The sequence below is a fragment of the Ricinus communis genome, chromosome 6 (assembly GCF_019578655.1).
Source record: "Ricinus communis isolate WT05 ecotype wild-type chromosome 6, ASM1957865v1, whole genome shotgun sequence".
Taxonomy (NCBI): Eukaryota; Viridiplantae; Streptophyta; class Magnoliopsida; order Malpighiales; family Euphorbiaceae; genus Ricinus; species Ricinus communis.
Genome location: NC_063261.1, coordinates 29423551 through 29447083, shown reverse-complemented (window position 1 = coordinate 29447083; position 23533 = coordinate 29423551). Strand labels below are relative to the sequence as shown.

Sequence of the window (23533 nt, the reverse complement as noted above, 5' to 3'; positions counted from 1 at the left end):
CACTATTGTCATAGAAGAGCTTAATTGCTTGTTAAGGATCTATATAGAAGTCCTTCAAAAGAAATAATAACCACATGATCTCAGCCGTTATTTTCATAGCTTTGTATTCAGCCTCTGCCATGTTTCTAGAAATTTTGGACTGCTTCTTAGACTTCGAGTTGATCAAGGAATCTTCAAGAAAAATTAAATACCCGGTAACTCATTTTCTAGTTTCTTGACATGAAGCCCAATCAATATCAGTATATGGAGACAATTGTAGCTATGATTTAGATGAGAAAAATATTCCTTGATCTAGAGTTGATTTCAAATACCTTAATAACTTGAATACTGCATCCAAGTGAACCTGAGATGGCCCATCCATAAACTATGTAAGGATGTGCACATATATGCAATATCAGGCCTCGTTCGAGTTAAGTACATCAACTTTTTTCACCATTTTCTATATATAAAAGGATCTTGTAACAAATCACTATTCTCACGAACTGAATGATGATTCACTTCCATTGGTATGTTTGCTCGTTTAGCAACCAATAAACCATATTTCTCTAATAACTCCAGTATGTATTTTCTTTGGTTAACTGAAGTCCCTTTCTCTGCCCTTGCAATTTCCAAACCCAAAAAGTATCTTAATGTTCCAAGGTCTCTGAGCTTAAAATGAGACTCTTACATGATCTTTACTTGCTTATCAATTTTGAACTATCACTTGCAATTGCTATGTCATCAACATAGACAAGCAATGCAACAAAGCCATCTTTATTGACTTTAGTAAATAGATAATAGTTTGACTTTGACTGTTGGAAACCATGTTGCATTAAAATCTCATAAAATTCCACATTCTACTGTCTTGAGACTTGTTTAAGCTAATACAAAGATCTCTAGAGCTTGCATACCAATCTTCCTTGTTTACTAACTTTATCAGCTTCCTCTAAACCCTCCTCCTAAAGTTGATAACCAGGAGGTAGCTCTATGTACACCTCTTTAAATAAGCCGCATTGAGAAAAACATTGCTAATGTCCAACCGAGCTAGGTGCCAACCAAAAATTGCTGGAAGAGATAAAAAAATTATGACGGTTTTGTGCTTTACCATTGGACTAAAGGTCTCAGTGTAATCCAAACCTTCTTTTTGAGTGTAGCCCTTGGCTACAAACCGAATTTTAAATCTTTCTACAGTGTCATTAGAATTAAACTTTGTCTTTTAAACCTAATTACATCCAATGGGAACCTTACCCATAGGTAATGGAACAATATCCCAGGTCTTATTTGAACTTAAAGCATCTAATTCAGATTTCATAGCTAACCTTTAATGATCAAACTGATTGGCTTGAGCAAAAGTTTGAGGGTTAGTATGAGATGAAATGGATAAGGTAAAGGCTTGATTTGAAGGCGATAAATGATCATAAGAAATATAGTCATGTATGTAATGCAACATTCCTGAGAATGATATGCTTGATACTGTAATGATAATCATTAAGGTATGCAAGAACTTTAGGAATGCAAAATCTATGTTTAATAGGAAGAGGAACTGAAGGAGAAGGAGAAGAACTAAATGAAAAAAAGAATAAAATTAAAAGAGGACATGATGAAGGAACAAGAGTCTGATTGAAGGTGATATATTAAAATGGACAAGAGTAGGATTATGTATAGGCAAAAAACTAAATGATTCTGGAAAAGAAACATCCAAATGAGGAACAGAGGTACATCAGTGGAAGGTTGGGTGAGCTGAATAGGAATAAAACTTTCATGATAGTGAAATGTGGTCTCATGAAAGGTTACATCTCTAGACACAAAACAAGTCTTAGAGTTCAAATCATATACTTTGTACCCTTTAACTCCCAAAGGATAGCCAAGAAACATTTGCTAGCTTTATCATCAATTTTTATACGATGCTTAGTAAGATTTGCAGCAAAACATAAACATCCAAATGATCAAATGTGAGAATAAGAAGGAACTTTTGAGAAAAATTGTTCAAATGATGTTTTTCCTTGCAAAACTGAAGAAGGAGTTCTTTGATCAAGTAAGTTACAGTAAGAACAGTATCTCCCTAAAAATAAATTAGTAAGTTAGCATGAAAGAGCAAGGATCTAGCAACATTTGATGTTTCCTCTTAAAAGTACCATTTCGTTGACACGTATAAGCAATAGAAGTTTGGTGAATTATGCTTTTGGAATGAAAAAAGTGTTGCATTTGAAATTTTGTTCACTAATCTATATGAATGAGTTGTATAAAAGTATGAAATTGGTTTAAAACCAAATTAAAAAAATACTTAACAAGAGAAGACACCTCAGACTTGTGTTTCATCAAATATATCCAAAGGCATTTAGAATAATCATATGCTAGACTAAAGAAAATAATGATTTTCATTAATATTAGCTTGAGCATAAGGCCCCTATACATCCATGTGTAGTAATTGGAATGATTTATCACTAACTGATACAAAAACATGGAAAGGCAAATGTTTGAACTTAGCTCTAGGATAATTCAAGACTAGTAGTATTTACAAAGGAATCAACATATGTGATATTGTGAACAGAAGCATCAGAAGTCGATATCTAGAAGTAATAAAGACCTTGACGAACTCTAGCTAGTCCAATCATCTTCCAAAAGGAGAGGACTTAGGTAAAGTAGAATTAAGAAAAGAATACAAGACATAACTTGTGAGTGGTTATGAGTTTACTTGCAGAAAGTAAGTTGAATGTAAATGATAGGATATGAAGAACATTGTGCATAATAATGTCAGAATCGATTATCACAGTATCAACATGAGTAACACTAGCACGCATTCCATTAGGCAACTACGCTGACATGTTATGCACAAAGGTATAAGAATAAAAGTTTTGAATTGAGCAGCTAATATGATTAGTTGCCCTTGTATCTATTATCCAGGGAGCAATATAAAATTTGGCATGCAAAGGATTATTCAATAAAGTGGAATTAGAGGTTGAAAATATTGAAAAATAGTTACTAGTAGCATTAATTACAAGATGACAATTCAAAAAAGGCTGGTTATCATATTGTTAATTTAGAAGAGCCATTAATTTTTAAATTTGAGCCTTATTCAAATTCAACTGAGACACTAAATCTATTGTCAGCGGGACTTGGTTTTCACTGGAGGTACTACCAACTTGATGTGCAAAAGATTGAACATTATTAGAGTTAGCATGTGATTAAACATTATTAGAGTTAGCATAAAAGTTCCTTTTAGCCTGATTAATTGCATTTGTAACTTGAGAAGCATTAATACTTCGATCAATTATGAATTTGAAACTAGGAGGGAAACCATGTAGCTTGTAACATTTGTCCTTCATTTGACCAATTTTCCCATATTAGTGACATTTAACATCAGATTTTGGCCTTATAACCAACATTGCTCTCATATAAACAATTGGCTATATTTGTATACATAAAGAGGGCTGAGTTTCTTTCCTTTGAATCATATTATACGCTTGATGCAAGGTTAGAAAAGGTTTTATGATAATGATCTGTGAATATAAAGCTTGATATGAATCATTAAGACCATTCAGAAAATTGAATACAAAATCCTTTTATTGCTTGTCAACATAAGTCTGAAAATATTGAGAATTTCACTAGTAGATTCCATTCAGCTTCGTGAAATAATTGTCCACTATTTTCATTCCTTGAGTCAACGAAGATAACAAATGTCGAAGATACAAATGCGAGAATCATATGTCTGTGAGAAGCGCTAATGAAGTGTCTCTCGAATCTCACTAGCTTTCTCCATGTAAAATACAGTTGATGCTATTTGTTATTGTACACAAAGATGAGATAACAGATTTTGTGTGTATTGATCAACAAAATGTACAAGTATTTATACAAAATTACAACATATAAACTAAAAAATACTAAAATTTAATCCCTACAAATCAGCCCTATGATCAAGCTCTATAATCTCTAAAAATCAGCCCTATAATCAAGCTCTAATTATTTCTTTCTTAATCAACATTACAACTGTAACACTCTCCTTCAAGCTGGAGCATAAATATTGATCATGCCTAACTTGTTACAAAGATATTCTACTCGAGTATTATCAAGAGCTTTCATGAAGATATCTTCAAGTTGTTCTCTAATTCTCACATAACTTATAGAGATCAAACCTAATTGAATCTTTTCACAAATGAAATGACAATCAATTTCAATATGCTTAGTTCATTCATGAAAAACAGGATTCGAAGCAATATGAAGGGCAGCTTGATTATCATACTATAATTTGACTGGAACTGAAGTTTTCAGTCTTACTCATGAGTTTATATATCCACATAATTTAACATGCAGACTTTGCCATAGCATGATATTCTAATTCTGCACTCAAATGAGAAATAACATTATGCTTCTTGCTTTTCCATGAAACTAGGTACCAACCACAAAAACACAAAAGCTAGTGGTAGACCTTCGATCTTTCTTAGATCCTACCCAATCAGCATTTAAAAAACACTCAATCATGGTATGGCCATGTTTGACATACAAACAGCCTCGCCCTAGTGCACCCTTTAAATAGCATAGAATTTCTTCCACTGTTCTCTAATGATCAACTATGGGAAAAGAGATATACTAACTTACCATACTAACTAAATATGCGATATTAGGACGAGTCATAGTAAGATAATTTAATTTTCTAATTGTTCGTCTATATCTCTCTAGATCTTCAAATAACTTGCCCTCTTTATATTAGGAGCTATTGAAATGTTGTATGGCTTAGCCCCCAATTTTCCTGTTTTAAATAACAGATCTAGTACATACTTTCTCTAACACAACAAGATTCCTTTTTGACTTCTTTCCACCTTAATACCTAAGAAGTATTTTTAATAAACCTAAATTTATAATGTGAGACTGAGTATGAAGGAAGGACTTAAGAGAAGAGTTTCTTGTAATATCACTTCCAATAATGACAACATCATCTACATAAACCATCAACAATATGATGCCCTTAATAGATTGTTTATAAAAGACAAAATGATCAAACTTACACTTCAAAATACCAAAGCTCAAAATTGCTTGATTGAATCTCCCAAACCAAGCCCGAGGACTTTTTTTAGGCCATACAAGGATTTATGAAGCCGACATACCTTCCCAAACTCCCCTTGAGCAACAAACCCAGGTGGTTGCTTCATGTAAACCTCCTCTTCATAATAATTATATAATATATATTTAATTTAATATATCTATGCATTCTTAATATCCAACCGGTGAAAGGGTCAATCGTGAATAGCTGCTATAAAAATATATAGTCTGACATAAGTAAGTTTGGCAACAGGAGAGAAAGTATTAGAATGATCTACACCATATGTTTGAGCATAATCATTAGCAACAAGATGGGCTTCTAGCTGAGCAACAGATCCTTCATGATTAACTTTCACCGTGAAGATCCACTTACAACCAATAGCTTTTTTACATGTAGGTAAGTCTACCAAGTTCCAAGCACCATTAGTATCTAAAGTAATCATCTCTTCCACTATAGCAATACGCCAACCAGGATGGGTTAAAGCCTTTTGAACAGTCTTAGGGACTAAAACATAATCAAGTGAAGTAATAAAAGAGCAGGATGATGATGGTAAGTGATTATAAGACACACAAGAAGAAATAGGATAAGTACATGTACATTTACCTTTATGAAGAGTAATAGGAAGATCAAGATCATGAATGGGATTAGGATTGGAGTTGGGATCCGATGACGAAGATACCGACGGAGGACATGAATCTAGAGAAATAAGAGAGGATTCAGGATGTGGAGCACGGTGATGTAAACCTGTGTGAAAGGAGGCCAGATTCGAGGAGGATCATATGATATAACCGTATAGATAAATAGATCATCATCTTATGAATAAATAGACTCAAAGGTTTGAAAAAATGGTATTTGTTCTTGGAAGGTACATTAAATGACACCAAGTATCTGCTAAGACTTGAAGAAAAATACCTATATCCTTTTTGAACACGAGAATGCCCAAGGAAGATACATTTTAAGAAATTTGGGTCGAGTTTGGTAACCTGAGCATGGACATCACAGATAAAACATGTACAATAAAAAATTCTAGGCTCAACTAGAGATAATGATTTATTAAAAAAAGAGTACGAGAAAAGGAATCTCACTAGAAAGGATAGTGGAAGGCATGCAGTTAATCAGGAAACATGTTGTGGATATCGCATTTGTCCAAAAGGTTTTAGGGACTTTCGTTTCGAATAGTATGTCTCTGGCAGTTTCAAGAAGGTGTTTGTTCTTTCTTTCAACCACCCCACTTTGAGATGGTGTGTCAACACAGGAAGTTTGATAAAGTATCCCATTTTGTAGCATATATTTTTGGCAAGATTTAGAGATATTCCTTTGCATTGTCACTCCTTAAAATTTGAACATATATGTTAAATTGAGTTTTAAATTCAGCACAAAAAGTAGAATAATGAGAAAAGAATCTGAATGATTTTTCATCAGAAATAACCATGTCATTTGAGAATAATTATCAACAAAGATAACAAAGTATCTAAATCTAGTTTTTGGCACAATGGGACAATAACCCCAAATATCTAAATGTACTAACTCAAAGGGGGTCATAGCTCGTTTATTGACTTTAAAACTGAGACTAACACGGTGATGTTTAGCAAACTGACAAAACTCACAATCTAAAGAAGGTAAACTAGAAAATTCTAGGGAGAGTTTCTTAATAGAGGTAGAGAAGGATGACCCGACTGACAATATGCCTCAAAAGGAATAATAGCTCCATAACAAACTACTGGTTTTGGAATAGTGGTGTCAAGGATGTAAAGACTTTTAGATTCATGCCCTTTACAAATAAACCTCTGCGTCATAAGATCTTGAAAAAGAAAATAATTGAATTTACTAACATAAATTAAGTTAAGGGTTTAAGTGAATTTACTAACAGAAATTAAGTTGAACAACAGATCAGGTAGATTTAAAACAATGTGTAAAGGAAGTGACTGTGTGGAAATAACTGTGCCAGAACCAAGAACATGTGATATGGATCCATTAACTAAAGTGATAGGAGAACTAGAATTATTTGACTGAAAGGAGGAGAATAGTTTAGAATTACCTGTCATATGATCTGTGGCACCATAATCAATGACCCATTTGGAAGACGGGGAAATGAGACATGTATATGGTTTACCTGAATCAGCGATTGCAGTAGTGGGAGTGGATGACAACTTTAAAGCCTCTTGGTACTATGAGAATTTGGTATACTTATATGCAGATATAAGAACTGAGTGAGGAGTATCCCGAGTGGAGACAAAATAAGCCGATAATTTTGACTGATTCTTGCGCTGTAACTTATTGCATTCATATGTCCAGACTTCTTACAATAATGACATACGATTTCTCCTGAATCATTTTCTCAATCAGAGTTACTTGACTTAACCTCTTTTCTAGTTCTAAGTACACTATTATGGCGCACAAGAGCACTACTAGACTGGGTAGAGGATGAGTTGGAATTCTCAACTCGGAGCACCCTACGGAACACATTATCCAAAGATGAAATCTCAGAACTGAAAAGGATTTAAGATCTGGTAGTCTCAAGCTCAAATGGAAAAGCAGCAAGAAAACCCATAATGATCAGTTTCTCCCACCGAGCTTGTTGTTTTTTGATATCTAAAGACATTAGGAGTAGCATATTAAACTCCTCATGAAGATTTTTATAATCCATGTAAAGGCTAGAACCCTTTTCATATCTAAAAATTGCTCTAATGACATCAAAAGTATGAGAAATATTTTCTTTGCCGGAGTACAGAAATGCTAAGTATTGCATCAAATCTTTCACCAATCTACAATGATTCACTAATAGAACCACCTTATTATCAATCGAATTGCATATCATTAAACGCTATCGAGCATCATCTTGCAACCAAGCTTGTTCTATACCATCAGTGGGAGGATCATCAATTAAATGGTCATCTTTTTCAACACTCATCATATATAATTCCATAGTCCGACTCTAGCCTACATAATTTGTACCATCAAATTTGTCTTCTGTAATTTTTGTTATTATAAGAATCACTTTCGGCAGCATATTTTTTTTCTCAGACATTCTCAAGCAAGACAGAGTTCAAAATAGAGGCAGAAACATACAATATAAACTAAAAAAATTGAATAAATATCTAGATATGAAGAGAAACCTCATAACCACGTAAATTCATAAGCAACTGGATGTGAAGGATGGAAGTGGGAGTAAGGGCGATTCAGGTAAAGTTGACCGCTATGACTACCACTCAGAAGTTGAAGGATGGTAAACTGAGAAATCAGACCTTGGATTGTCTGAGACAAAATAACTGAAAATCCAAAAAATTTAAAATATGGGATTTCAGTGCTTTGATACCATGTTGTTGTATACAAAGATGAGAGAAAGATTTTGTGTATATTGATCAACAGAATATATTGGTATTTATACAAAATCACAAGGTATAAACTAGAAAATACTATAATCTAATCCCTACAAATCAATCATATAATCAAGCTCTATAATCTCTATAAATTAGCTCTATAATTGAGCTCTAATTATTTCTTTCCTAATCAACATTACAGCTGTAACACTATTAGAGCTGAAATAAAATGAAGTAACCAGGCCACCACTATATCCCTGGCAGATACTCCTTGCTCATAGGTGAAGGTTTGGTAATGGCTCCATCGAGAAAGTTTTGCTTGTCTCTGATTGAAACAAGTAAAAAAGAGCATTTTCAAGAAGCAAAGTTCATAGATATTAGCTCAGGTGAAATAATAATAGATTCGTGATTTTCAAAATGGGGAAGAAAATTTGAAGATGAAGGATTTGAATCACTAGTCCTAACTATATAACTTTTAAAGAAATGATAACATCTAAGGAAATGGGTACAAGTATTTGGCTACTTAGAAAATAAAAGAAAAAAAAAGGAAAATAAAATTCCCGTGCTCTGATACCATGATATCATATACAAAAATGGAAAATAATGATCTCATTAATCATTCATGCTACAAAATACAAGGAGACAAAAAATATATACAGATGAGCTAACTGACTTATGCCAACTCAGCTAATTAATCTTATAATTTACAAAGCTGCCAGTAACTATCTAAGCTTTCATTTAACTTTTTCTCTTCACACTATTTTAATAATATAAATTGAATCAAATTAAATTATTTTTTATAACTTGATTTAATATTTAATTATTTAATTTATTTTTATATATCTTTTTGTTGATTAGTATTTGATATATTTTAAGTATATAATTCAACAATATTTTTTTACTTTACATGTATAAAAGTAAAAATATCTTCCATTATTTTTTTTAATTTACTAAATTATAGAAAATTAATTTAAAAATTGATATTTAAGTTACTGAATTTTTTTACTTACAATTGAACCATATCGAAATAATTTTATTTTAGAATATAGTTAGGATAGAATGCAAAGAGAGATGGATGGTGTACATAAGTATAAGTATTATAATTAAAAAAAATAGTTCTAATTAAAAAACTCTAATTAAAAATTGGAATTATAAAAAAGAATTTGAAAAGAAAAACTATTAACTAGATACTTAAAATTTATAATTAAGGTGTTGTATATTATAATATAATACTTGAAAAAGAAATTATTTAAAATGGAAGTTACAAATAAAAGATCAAAAGAATATAAGAATATAAAGTAATTAAATGTCATAATTAAGTGTTAAAATGTGTAATATAATATTTTTAAAAATTATAAAAATATATTAAAATAGATTAATTCTAAAATTTAAAAAATTAATTTGAAAATCATATAACATTCCCATGTAGGATAGAAAAAGACAATATTATATTATTGCTTTATAGATAGTAATCAAGATAATGAGAGTCCTTACATTTCCTTGCTTCATGTGTTAGAGTTCAAGCATATTGCTTTATTCTATCTTGATTTTAACTGGCTGATGCTCTGACTTGTCTTCAAATTTCTGCTTTAACGTACTACTTAAATCTTGAATGTTTTGGTTGCTGACATCTTGATTTTATATGCATTCACGGTTCTATTTTATTATATTAGTGTTTATATTTCTACATTCTCTTCATTGGTTGGCTCCAAATCATGAAACACATAATTATGTATCCAACACTCATAACATGGACGAAATCTAATAAAAAAGATAAGAATTGAAATAAGTTATCTCTAGTTTTATGTAATATAATCATAAAATTATTCCTTTCTGTATTTAACAAATTTATGTAGAAATTTAATTTAATGGTGGCTTCCATTTTGGTTATATTTAAATAAAATAATTTTACACTTGCTTGAAGACCGTTGATTTATAAACTTATTAAATTTTATTGGTTTAATTTTTAAATCTAAAAGTCGATAGAATTATGAAAGAATTGTATGATGTTATCCAAATATAATTATTTCTGTGAAATTTAATAATTTATGAAAAATTGATAAATTTATAAAAAATATTAAAATAAATTTATAATTGTAAAATATATTATGAAAAATGACAATTCTCTTTAATATTTTTCTCATAAAATATAATACTACTTACGAAAGAATATATATGATATTATGAAAATATAATTAATTTTATGAGATTTAATATTTTATGAAAAAAATCGATAAATATACAAAAAATACTAAATTTTTCATAAATGCGAAATACATTGCCAATTTACGAAAAATGATGATCCTTTTCATACTTTTTTCACAAATTAAAATTCTTTTTTGAGTCTTACTAACCAAAAATGTATTACAAAAAAATGATTGTTTTTACTAAATTTAATAATTTATGAAAAATTAATAAATTTATGAAAAATACTAATTTTTTATAAATGTGAAAAATAGCATTTTTTACATAGTTTTTTCTTTGTAATTTAAAGAAAACTTTCATAAATTTTAATGATATTTTGAATTTTTAATACTATATTATATTAGTTTAGCGATTTTTTATTGCAGGTTACTAGAATTAATTATTTTTTATTATATAAAATTTATTATTTGACAGCTATTGATTGTTTAAAACAAAGTGTGGTTACTTTTCTCATTTGATTATTAAAGATGTAAAATTAAAAAAGAAACATAAATAACAATGCAAGATTAATATAAATTATTAATAAACTTTAGGAATAGAATATACGAACTCTAATAATTATGAATCCGTATATCACTAACTTAGAGACCCACTAACAAATTGAATCAAATACTAGAATCATTCTGGATCATATTATAAAGTTGATCAATAAAATTAGAACTTAAAATTTGATGTAACATACGGCTTGGTGCAAGTTAAATACTTGTAACAAACTTAGAAGACAACTAATAGGAAAAAAGACTAATTTGTTCTAAATAAACTTAATGTTTAAGAATAAAACTACACCAAGACCTGCAAGCATAATTCGGTCTTAATTGATTCTTCATAAGCTTGAACTTCCAATAGAGTGAATAAAACCTAATCTTAATACTCCTTAATAGTTGTGGTGTTTGAGCCTTCAAATAGACTCTCCTTACTAGCTCAATTTTATATATAGCAATTTAAGGCTTGTTGCAACTTTTTGGCTCTAGACCTTGTTATGAAGCCTTGTGATAAGTTTAGCCCATTTTTGGTATTCTTAGCTTTTCTTATATACTTTTCATTAAGTCCGTCATTTTTAAATTTTTCTTGTGCTAGCCCATCCGTATTAGAAAAAAAATTAATTTATTGATATATATTAAAAATAAAAGAATAATATAAATCCAGAAGTTTGTAATTGAGATGGAAAAAAGAATGTGATAAATTTAAAATGAAATAAAAGTGTGTCCGCTATGCAAAATTCAACCCAAACCATAATTTCTGGATTCATCTTTTTTTTTTTTTTTTTTAAATAATGAGAAAAACACATACCCAACCCAGGAGACATAGAACCCATAAAGTTCGGTTTGATATTCTTCAGTTTATTCGGGTTGTTCGACATAGAAGGTTGGTTGAACACACTCTGTTACTATTCATGGGTTCTCAATTTCTCCATGAGTGCTTCACGGATGCCCACCTCATTATTGGGTCTTTCCACGTTGCTATATTACTGTTGTACAAATTTTTTGTTTTGTTATTTGTGCTAGTGATGATTTGGGCTGTTAGGCTAGAATTTTTATTGGTTTCTGTGTAAGAATGCATTATAAGCTTTGATGCATTCTGTTGAAATTTTCTTTCCCCTTCTTGCATATATGAGTTGATTAGGGTAATTCAGTTGCAAATTTTGTGTATTTATTTGGAAGGGTAATTTTTGCCATGTGAATAGCTCAAGTACTCAATGTGCAAGTGTTCCCTTTGATCCTCTCTTTCAATTCTCTTAATAATATATCACTTAATATATGTTAAAAACAAAAAAGGAAGTTAGCAAAAGTGTTTTGTTTAGCGTTTAAGAGCATTTGGAACAAATTCATATCTTTAAGTTTCCATTGATGAGCTATGAAACGTATACCGATCCATTAAATACCCATAAATTTATTATTAACCTTTCTTTTATTTCCTTCTCTTCAATGGAGATCAAGCAGTGCAACCCTCGTTTCCTCCTTATATTTTCTCTCTTTTTCACTACTATTTCTTCAGGTTACATATATATATATATATACTTTACATTTTTTTTATTTAACTAGAATGATAGCTTCAAGTTTCTAAGATCAATTTATTTATGTAATCTTCACATTTAAAGTTGCAGGAGTGCACGACATTGATAGATTACAGGCTCAACACCCTGGTCACCACCACCGCCAGCATTATAATCATCATTATTGCCGTCACGGCGGTGTAAAGCTTTTTGTATTTGGTGATTCTTTTGTTGATACAGGAAACTTCAATAGAAATGGAGGCTCATGGGTTGAACCTTATGGTTACACATTTCCTCATAAACCTAGTGGTCGATTTTCTGATGGCCGGGTGATTACAGATTATATAGGTTCGTGTTTCTTTTTTATATGTAATCATGTACGGTCTTATAATTTTCTAATTCTTTATTATACAAATTTGTTTTTCTACATCTTGTGATGAACTCACAAGTGTTTTCTTATAACATTGATTAAGAAAAAAAAAACAAAGAAGAAATAAAGAAAGTTAGTCCATTTTGATTTGATAATACCTTAAGCAAACTAGCATATATAATTTTTTCATTTAAAACCCAAAAGTTTTATTATTTTTTGAGATTTGTCCTATCATGCACTTTTATTCTTTCATTTTTAGAATCAACACTTTTGTTTTCTTTATATCGAAATATAGATTAATTAATATATACTTCTTGTTTTTTTCTTATTACACTATTTATTCTTTAGTATTTTTCATCTTTCTATTTATAGTTTCATACTAAAAACCTATTCCATCATAATTTCTTTTAAATAATAGTTAACTAACTTTGATTTATATTGTTTGCCTCCTGAAGTTTAGTCAAAAATCCAAATCATCCTTATATTTTATTTATTGCACTAAGATCTCCTTATTTTTTAAAAATCAAAGTAATTAAAGAACTAAATTGTTAAAAATCTTCAAACTTCTTATCAAATTACAATTTTAGTGTAACAAAATTAATAATAGGAATAGTATCTATTTTATTTTAATAATTTAAATTTAATTTATAAGAATTTTTAATATTTTGGTAAATATAAGTACTTTTAAAATATTTAAATTTTATTATGATTTAATAATGTTAGAAATTAGAATAAGTAAAAGAATATTAGTTAATTATTCTTGTACAAATACAAATTGATTTGCACAGAAATTAAACAAGAAATTTCTAATGAAATAAACAAATTATAGGGGGCAATTTATATATTACATAAAAAATCAAGAGATAAATAATATAAAACCAAACTTTGTTAATGCCTGTTTAATAAAAATTCTGACAGAGAAGGCTTCTAGTATAAAATTATAAAATAAAAAGATGAAAATATATAAATTTTAGTTATTATGGAGTCATTAGTATAATATAGAAAAATGCAGGGAGCAAATTATACTTACCCCTAAAATATATGAGATCTAATTATAAAATAACATGTATTATATTAGTATTCATCGCATCTTATTATCGGTGTTTGCATGAAAAATAAAATATAGTAATTTTTAAAAATGAAAAAGTGAAAATGCATAACGGGATAAATCTTAAAGTGATATGTATAACTATTGCTTACTTTAATTCAAATTTGATAAATTAGATGACAAACAATTAATTCTCAGACAAGTTTTCTTTTATATATATATAACCCAGAGCACAGAAAATATAAATGTAGAACCTATAAGTATGACTCCAGTTCAAACTTTCTATTAAGGTTTTCATTTCTTATGTGACATGCAGCATCATTTCTTGGCATAAAATCTCCAATCCCTTACAGATGGAGAAAAATAGCCAACCAGGACCAGCTGCAACATGGGATGAATTTTGCATATGGAGGGAGTGGTGTCTTTGACACTTGGATCAAGAATTTACCAAACTTGGAAACCCAAATAAATTCTTTGAAACAATTATTTGTTGATCAAATCTATACCAAAAATGACTTTGCTAACTCTGTTGTGCTTGTGTCTACATCTGGCAATGACTATTCATTTTATTTAAGGCAAAATGGCACCCTTCAGGATATGTCAAATTTCACAAGAAGACTTATAAACCAACTTGCCAAGAATCTGAAACAAATTCATGAATTGGGAGTTCAGAAAATAGCAGTAGCAGGCATAGGCCCTGCTGGATGTTTCCCTCAGCAAACTGCTTCATCTTCTTACAAAATTTGCAATGAAAACTTCAACTCAGCCTCAGAGTTTCACAATGATGTCCTAAAACGGGCATTGCGGAAGCTCAACTATGAGAACAGGAAATCTGTGTTCATATTTCTTGATTTCTACAGTACATTTAAATCCGCAATTAACCAACACAAACACAGCTCAGGTACTTCTTTTTCTTTGTTATTTTTTTAATAACCTTTTTCCCTAGAAGAAATGACATTGATTTTATGACTTTTACATGACCTGATGATACCATTTCCTGTCACATTTCATACGTCTAATTGTCATAATATATATACTGTAATCTTAGAAATTTTCCAAGTGCAATAAAATGATTTATGTTGTAATGAATGATTTATGTTTATTCATAAATTATTAGTATGGAGAATTAAAGTGTGAAATGATAGACAGTACAAACAACAAAATCCGATAGGAAAAGAAACGCTTCAAACAAGTTGATAAATGGTGGAGTACACATTTTCAATCATACTTGCAAAATAGAGAATTAGAGGCGATTAGGGTACATGTTGAATTTCTGCAATTCAATTTCAATGTCTAAGTCAAATCATTATAAGAAAATATAGATTTTATTAGAAATTATAAATATTTTATATTGTATTTTCAATAAAATTAGTCATTTATTCATGTATTTCATGATTACTGTTATTATTTTGATTATAAAATTAAATTTATAAATAAAAATCTAATATTTTTTAATATTTAATATTTATTTATAATATCTAAAAAATAATAGCAGATGATAATATATAATATTTATTTATAATATTTAAAAACAGCAAATTTAAGTATATAATTTTTTAATATTTTAAAATTTTATTAGTATAGTAATATAAAAATTCTCTTAAAAATATTTATCAATTGATTTTAGTATTATACAAATTAATAATTTCAATATAATTGATATTACTATTTTTAGAATTAAAATTATAATATAATAAAAAATTAATTTATTAGTAGATATAATATTAAAAATATTATTTTCTAGAACAAAATCATTATCTAATTAAATAATAATTTATTATTTAATATGATATTTAAATATAATTAATATATTATTTTCAGAGTAGAATTTAAATAATTATTTAATTAGAAAATTAATTTATTGATTAATAGAATATTAAAATATAATTAATATGATATTGTTTACTATTAGAGTTAGTGTTAGTGTTTAATTAGATTTATAACTTACTAGTCAATAAATAAATGAAATAAATTATAAAATTATATATAAGCTTGAACCGCATATGTCAAAAATAAATAGACATGTTAAAATAAAACTAGTGTCAAGAAAGGAATACATATTAAAAAAGTTTTAGATCTCAAAAATTAATATATACTATTTGTTTATCCATGCGTTGCACAACTATTATTATTATTTTGATTATAAAATCAAGTTGATAAATATAATTTAATAAATTTTTAATATTTAATATTAATTTATAATATTTCATAAAATAATAGCAAACTAACTATTTTTAAAAGTTAAAAATTAAAAATTAATATGTTATTCTTTATAATAGAATTAGTATCATTATCTGATTAGAAAACTATTTATTAGTTAATATAATATTAAAATATAACTTATATGCTATTTCTTAGGATCAAGTCAATATTTAATTAGAAATAAATTTATTAATTAATAAATTAATAAAAAATTATAAAATTACACATAAGCTTGAATCCCATATATCAAAGATAAGTACATATGTCAAAACAAAAATCAAATGTGTCAAAAATTAAGCACACGTGTCAAGAAACCTTTATATTTCAAAAATAAATAAATAAATATATATATACACTAGTCGTTTCCCCGTACGTTGCACGACTGTTATTATTATTTTGATTATAAAATTAAGTTGATAGATATAATTTAATAATATTTTAAATATTTAATATTAATTTATAATATTTTAAAAATAATAGCAAACTAACTATTTTTAAATATTCTTTTTAATTTTTAAAAATTTAAAATTTCATTAATGCAATAATATAAAAATTATTTTAAAAATATTAATTAATCAATTTTCGTATTATATAACTTAATACTATAATTAATATTAATATTTTTAAGATTAAAAAGTTATTATATAATTAAAAATTAATTTATTATTAAAAATATAATTTAAAATGTTAGTTTCTAAAAATAGAATTATATCTAATTAAAAAATAATTTATTAATTAATATAATATCAAAATATTATTAATATGCTATTTTTTAGGATAGAATTAATATTATTATCTGATTAAAAAATTATTTATTAGTTAATATAATTAATATGTTATTTTTTAGAATTAGAGTTTGTGTTTAATTAGAAATATAATTTACTAATAAAAAAATTAATAAACAAACCTATAAAATTATATATAAAATTAAATTTTATATATAAAAAATAATAAATATGTCAAAATAAAATTTTTAGGTTACATATTACATTACATATTACCCTTACGTATGGTATTCGGCACAAACCCTATAAAATTATTATTGTTTGCTGCAGGGAATATGGACTGCAAAAATCCACTGAGGCCATGCTGTGACGGTGTGACTAGCCAAAACGGATGTGGGCAGGTTCACGAAAATGGGGAAAGAAAGTATGTGGTATGCAAGCATCCTGAGTTATCATTCTTTTGGGACTCGGTTCACCCTTCTCAGAACGGTTGGCATTCTGTTTATTTATCTCTGCACCCTACTCTCAGAGAACTCCTCCTTCATTGAACACTAAATAATATTTTGTCAACCTGATCATAGTCTGTCATACCACAAGGTCTCTTTAGTTATAAAGTGTAAACAAAAATAATTAATCTCTTCATATCTTAGAAATCATAATCTGTATTTATATTTCTTCTTCATTTTGTTTCATTTCTGCTTGATTCACATGATGAAGAGTCAGTGTGTATTAAGCCTGTTTATGACAAGTCTAATATACGAAATTTAGAATGGAATTTAGTTCAATATATATATATATTCTTAATTCTTTTTTTTGTTGGAAATGACATCTACTTGTGTGTATGGAATTCTAAACTGTTTGTTTAATAATGGTAAAGAAAAGTTTATGTTTTTTTTTACTGAAGATAAAAGAAGATTACAGAGAGGGGAAAAACAAATGTTTGGCTTTATCATGACCCAATATAGTAAAACAACTCTACGAAAGGAAGGAACAAAGATCTGGATGTCATGAAAAAACAGAAGTAGCAGCAATCAGTACAACAGTTGACCTAGAAGCACATTGAATCACTTCTAACGCATCTCCTTCAAAGATCACCGACTTCCAATCTTTAGATAATGTCCATAAACATCATCACAGGCTTTTCTAGAAGAAAAGGATTAGATATGCTTACATACAATTTATTGAAAGACTCACTCATCACACCATGATAGCTAGTCAAGACATGTCCTCACTTTCTTTGACCTAAATTGTTTTATTCAGATTTAGTTTATGTCTTTATTTATATATTAAATTAATAAATAATTGACACATATTCATTAGTTGTAAATTATAAAATATGTGTCAATCATTCAATACTAAAATGTAAAACACTCACACTCATACATACATGTCATATTTTCATTAATTATAATATATACACCAAATTTAAATATATTCAAAAAGATTTCTAATCGATTACTCATAAAAGAATTTTTAATTTGATTCAGAATGTCAATCTGATTAAATACTTAGAACTTTCAAGACTCTAGTGTCAAAAAATATTACTTACAACTTCCAAAAGATCTGGATGTGCAGTGGAATTGAGGTTGTCCTCCATACTTTGTACAACCTAAATATCAGAACACTATGACTTCATTTTCTAACCAACCAAAGCTACATCTTTAACAACTCATAACTGTAATAAAGTTGGATGTGAAGGTAAGCTAATTCTCCAGTTTTCTCCATTGTTCTTACCTATAACATACCTACTAAAAGCCAGACAAGTGCTATCATCCCCATAAACCTCAGCTCCTATATAATCCCAAGACCAGATTGGCTTCCCTCATTCCAAAAAACATAACAAAGATTTCTACAAGATCTAATAGTTAAGTTTGAAGGTCTAACATGGCTTCTTTCAAGAATTTTCTCTTTGTTTTCTTCATTGCTTTGGCATTTTCAGGCATAGATATGGGAGTAGCTGCTCGCAATCTTCTTCAAATGCCACCTTTGCCGTCAGTGCCAACTCTGCCAAAGCCTGCATTGCCACCATTGCCAAGTATTCCAACTCTTCCACAGCCTACATTGCCAACTTTGCCAACCACCCAACCTTCTCTGCCTAAACCAACACTCCCTCCACTTCCTAGTTTGCCCAGCATGCCTACTCTTCTGAAGGCCACTTTGCCTCCATTGTCAAGCATGCCTTCAATACCCACTATCCCAACTGCGATTCCCTCTATTCCTTTCCTCTCCCCGCCCCCAGCTGGGAACTAAACATCCTTGATTTGATTATGTTCTTTACTTCATGTACGTTTATAAGAGAGGCTACATTCCACACAGAGGATGTAGAGTGTGTATTTGTCTTTTGTTTTTCTTTGATTTCATCTGTAGTCGGAGTATCTCTCCGGAGTTATTTGGGACACGTATGGCTTGTTTTTTCATTTATTCAGATGACATTTTTTTTTTTCGCATAGTTCATTTCATCTATTTATTTAATAATATGGTTTTCTTTCTATTAGTTGATTTCTTTAGCAAATGTCGTTTGGTTCTTTAATCAAAATGCCTTGGATTTGATAAAAGACTCATGTCAGCAAGTCATTCAGTGATGTGGCTTTTTCATTTTTTCTTTTCTTAAAGAAAAACAAAAGGATTATTAATTCTGCTGTCACGTATGGTAGACATTAGCTCAAATTTTATTTCAGTATTGCAGAAATCTTCTAATAGAAAAGAAAAGAAATTAGAAGAATGGTGATTGTTGTGGAAATTTTAAGTACAATTAGACAACATAGAAAGAATATTTAGGTCATTGGGCCTAATGCTAATGTACAATTTTTATAATTGTTATATATTGGTTTATGTCAATTATAATTATTTAATATAGTTAATTATGTAAATTTATTAAATGATATTATACATTGGTTTTTACACATAAAAATACTTTTAAAATAAAAATTAATTTAAATTTATAAATTAAAAATATTTATGATTAAAATAATAAGAATTGTCGTCAATAACAGGCACATAACTAGTTTTATTAATTACTAAAAAATAAAAATTGTTAATTAGTTATAATACTCGTGCTTCATATGGTAAATTTAAATATTTTTATAATTAAGCATTGGGTTTATATTTTATAAACAATTTATGAATTACATAAATTATATGAAATAGATAATAACACAATTCTATAAGTCCTAATATATTCTTTTAATAAATATTTGAACTAAGAATATATAGATAATAATTAATTATAAAACCCTCTCTTTTTTGCATATACCTATGCACACTTATGTAAAGCTGTTAAGAATTATTTACCATGCAATTTGAGTTTATTTGATTATTTACCATTGGTGTATTTTCATTTCTTTTCTAGATTAAATCCATTTATTTGATTAATATATAATCCTTATTTCAAGATGCTGTCGAGAAGTACTAAACGTGCTATTATTTGTGGCTGATTAAAAAATTCACTATTGCCAACAACGATAACTAAAGCCACCGATGTAATATTTTTTTTTTTTAATTTATTATAAAGTAATATAACACAAAGAAAAAGGGTAAAAACGGACTTTACAACAATATATACTAAATTGAATCCCTAATTTTTAATTTTTTTTTGTACAAATAGAATTCCTAAATTGCCAAGTTGAAATACACAATCTTTGTTATATTAGTATTTGATTCTCACCCAAAATGCAATTAGGAACTCTAACTCAAAATGTTAAAGTTTGTCTTTAGTAATGTCATTTATTAAATTATTAGAAGAACATGTTTAGAGAAAAAGAGAAAAAATAGTATAAAAAAGAAGTGTAGGGTTAGTGGTGGAGCTTGGAGCTTTATTTGAAGTAAATGGTGTTTTCTTTACTATGAAATTTTTATTGAAATCAATGTTATGTGATCGCCAAAGCTTTATTTTCTTTTTAAATGCCTTTATACTGTTAAAAGCGTGTGTCCTTTCTTTTTATAGTGTGTCAAACAATAACAACATATTTCAAACTGTTTTTACGTTGTGTCATTTTTTTGTCTTTTTTTTGTCTTTCTGTGCGTTTTGGTTTACTAGTAACTCAATAATATATATATTATATTGATTAGGTATGTCGGTCATTAAAGTAGATTTGGTCATGTATCATGGTGGTTTGATAACCAAAGCAACGGAATCAAATATGTTAAAGATAAGAAATAGACAATGGTGTGTGATTGATATATTATTTAATTATCATTTCCTAATATGATGTCCTATGTTAAAGAGTTAGGGTAGAATTACATTAGTGGTTTGTATGTGATATATTATTTAATTACATTAGTCCTATGTTGATAGTTGCCCAACCATTTGTGCATGTTTTGAATAGTAACATACAAAATGTGTATAGCGAACCTATCAATAGAGTCAAATGAGGGTGTTGAGGAGGGATTATTAGATGGTAATGATGTTCATATAGAAGAGCTGTTTGATGAAGAAGAGGTTTAATAGAATTTATCAAACATTAAACCTTTAATAAAATATGTGTCAATATAGCTTGTCTCACAAATGATGATGAGGATGAGTTGCAGGAAGCTAGAAACAAAGTTAGAGAATTTTGGTATAGAAATAAAGCAAAGAAAGACAGTGGGTATGAAATCACTAATGTTAATGACTGGGATGATAAGCGTACAATTGATGTTGCAAGCATGACATGCATCTATAGAGAGTGAGACCTGACATGGATCTTATGTCAACATATAGTATGTACAATTTATTTTAAAGAAAACCATCCAAAGCATCATGTTGTATATTGGTATACTAAAGAAACCTATTTGAAGGCTTATGCCTACATATCAAATGTGTACCATAAAAAAATTGGCAAAAGACAGGCTTGGAAATTATTGAACCACCAAAATTTAAAAGAAATGCTTGAAAGACCAAAAAAAGGTAAGGAGGAAGGATAAAGATGAAGTTGAAACTATAGGAAAGCTATCTAGAGAAGCAAGAATTATGATTTATGGATATACAAATAAGTTGATCATAATATTAGGAGATGCTCCTGTAACACCCGAAATTTTTTTTTAATATATATTTAATAGTGAGTTTTTATTTAAGTTAATTTTAGCTTTATTTTTATTCAAGTAAACTATTTGAGAAATGATTATATTTTGGTTATTCAAATTTTCCCAAATGCATATTTATATAAATAAAATTATATATTGGAAAATTATGATAGAAATTGTAAGGGATGTTTTTGTAAAAGAATTTTGAGAAAATTGGTATTATAATTGATTAGTAGTATTAAATTTTGAGTTGGAAATTGATTATTTAATTTAATTGTGTGTAGGATTTAATTGGAGGATTATTTTGGAATAAGGATTAAAAGTATAATGTTATTTTTATGGGGTTTTAATGGAAATTTGTGAGTTTGGTATTTTCGTAAATAAATATGTCGGTCAGAGGTATTTTTGTAATTGTGTATTTTCAATAATTCGGTTTTGGCCCAAATTAAATAGTTAAGGGCTTAATTGAAAGGCTAAAAAGAAGTTTGGGGGTCAAATTGGAATTCTGCAGGATGAAATTTGTAAGTAATTAAGAAAGTTGAGGGACTAAATTGTAATAAGGAAAAGTTCAGGGGTCAAATGTCGATATTGAAGGGAAAGAAATCGGGGAGAGAGAAAGTAGATCGGAGAGAGAGAGAGAGCGATGGCAGAAGAAGAAGGAAGGAAGGCGTGCGTCGTCCGGCCGTCGGGGCGTGGGCGGCCGGGCGGAAAAGCGGCGGCTTCAGGCGTGTTCCGGCCGGCCGAGGTGGCGATCGGCTCTCTACGGCGAGCTTTCTTTTAGCGGCTGGTGGCCGGAGACGGAAGATCCGGTGGAGAGAGAAAATGGTGGCGGCCGTTTTTCTTCCGGCGAGATCCGGCCGGAGGATGGACGATCAGAGGATGTATCCCGATTCTCCTCATCTCAAGCTTCGCGATGGCACTGGTTTCGTGGGCGATCGGGCTTCGTTTGCAAATCGGCGGTATGATCGTTCGCAAATCTCTCCGGATGGTCGGGTGTCGGATCAGAAAATCGGGCGAGGGATCGTCATCGTGGCCGTCGTTGTGAGTCCGATGGTGTGTTCGGATCGTCGATCGGACTCCGCGAGCGATCAAGCGTCTCGGTAATTATCTTTGGCCCGTTAATTTTAGAAATTCTTGGTTTAATTGTGTCTAATGGTTTATATTGAGTATTTGATGATTTTTGTGAGTCAAAAATAATTGTCTGTCAGTTTGCCTGCCTCGTATTTTGTGCTGTGTGGCGGGGTCGGGAAATAGTAAAGTTTGGGGACCCGACTCCCGTTGTTTAAATTGTTGGATATTTGGAGTGTTTTTCTGGCAGGTCCTGGACCCGTTTTTACGGGGGGTAATGTTCGTGTTGTAGGGGAGGTTCTACCGGATTTTCGGTAGAATTCTCCGAGTCGAGATTCTGTAGGAGTCTAGATCTAGGATTAATGATCGATTGTCTCGGTATTGATAAATTGTTTTCCATGATTAGATGATCATGCATTCGGCTCGCTCCAACCGAGGCACCGGAGCAGAGCTAGGAGGTCGCCAAACCTGTGAGTTAAAGTCATTTAATCATTGCACTATTGCTAAGTCTGATTTAATATGCTATTTTGAAAGTTTATGCATAATATGGTTATTAGTATCGCAACGTAAATGATTTCACTAGA

At 29.4% G+C, this 23533-nt stretch overlaps 2 protein-coding genes across 2 annotated transcripts; both read left to right on the top strand.

The window, feature by feature from the left end:
- The first annotated feature begins 12467 nt into the window (after positions 1-12467).
- Positions 12468-17428, top strand: LOC8285645 (GDSL esterase/lipase At3g09930). The gene is made up of 4 exons (XM_048375372.1): positions 12468-12537; positions 12647-12883; positions 14270-14854; positions 17211-17428. The coding sequence occupies exons 1-4, from the start codon at positions 12468-12470 to the stop codon at positions 17426-17428; spliced, it is 1110 nt and encodes a 369-aa protein (XP_048231329.1).
- Positions 17429-18699: 1271 nt separating this feature from the next.
- LOC8285644 (protein PELPK1) lies at positions 18700-19374 on the top strand. Its single transcript, XM_002524932.4, has one exon. It carries the CDS (start codon positions 18765-18767, stop codon positions 19128-19130), a length of 366 nt encoding a protein of 121 aa, XP_002524978.1. The 5' UTR covers positions 18700-18764; the 3' UTR covers positions 19131-19374.
- The last annotated feature ends 4159 nt before the right edge of the window (positions 19375-23533 follow it).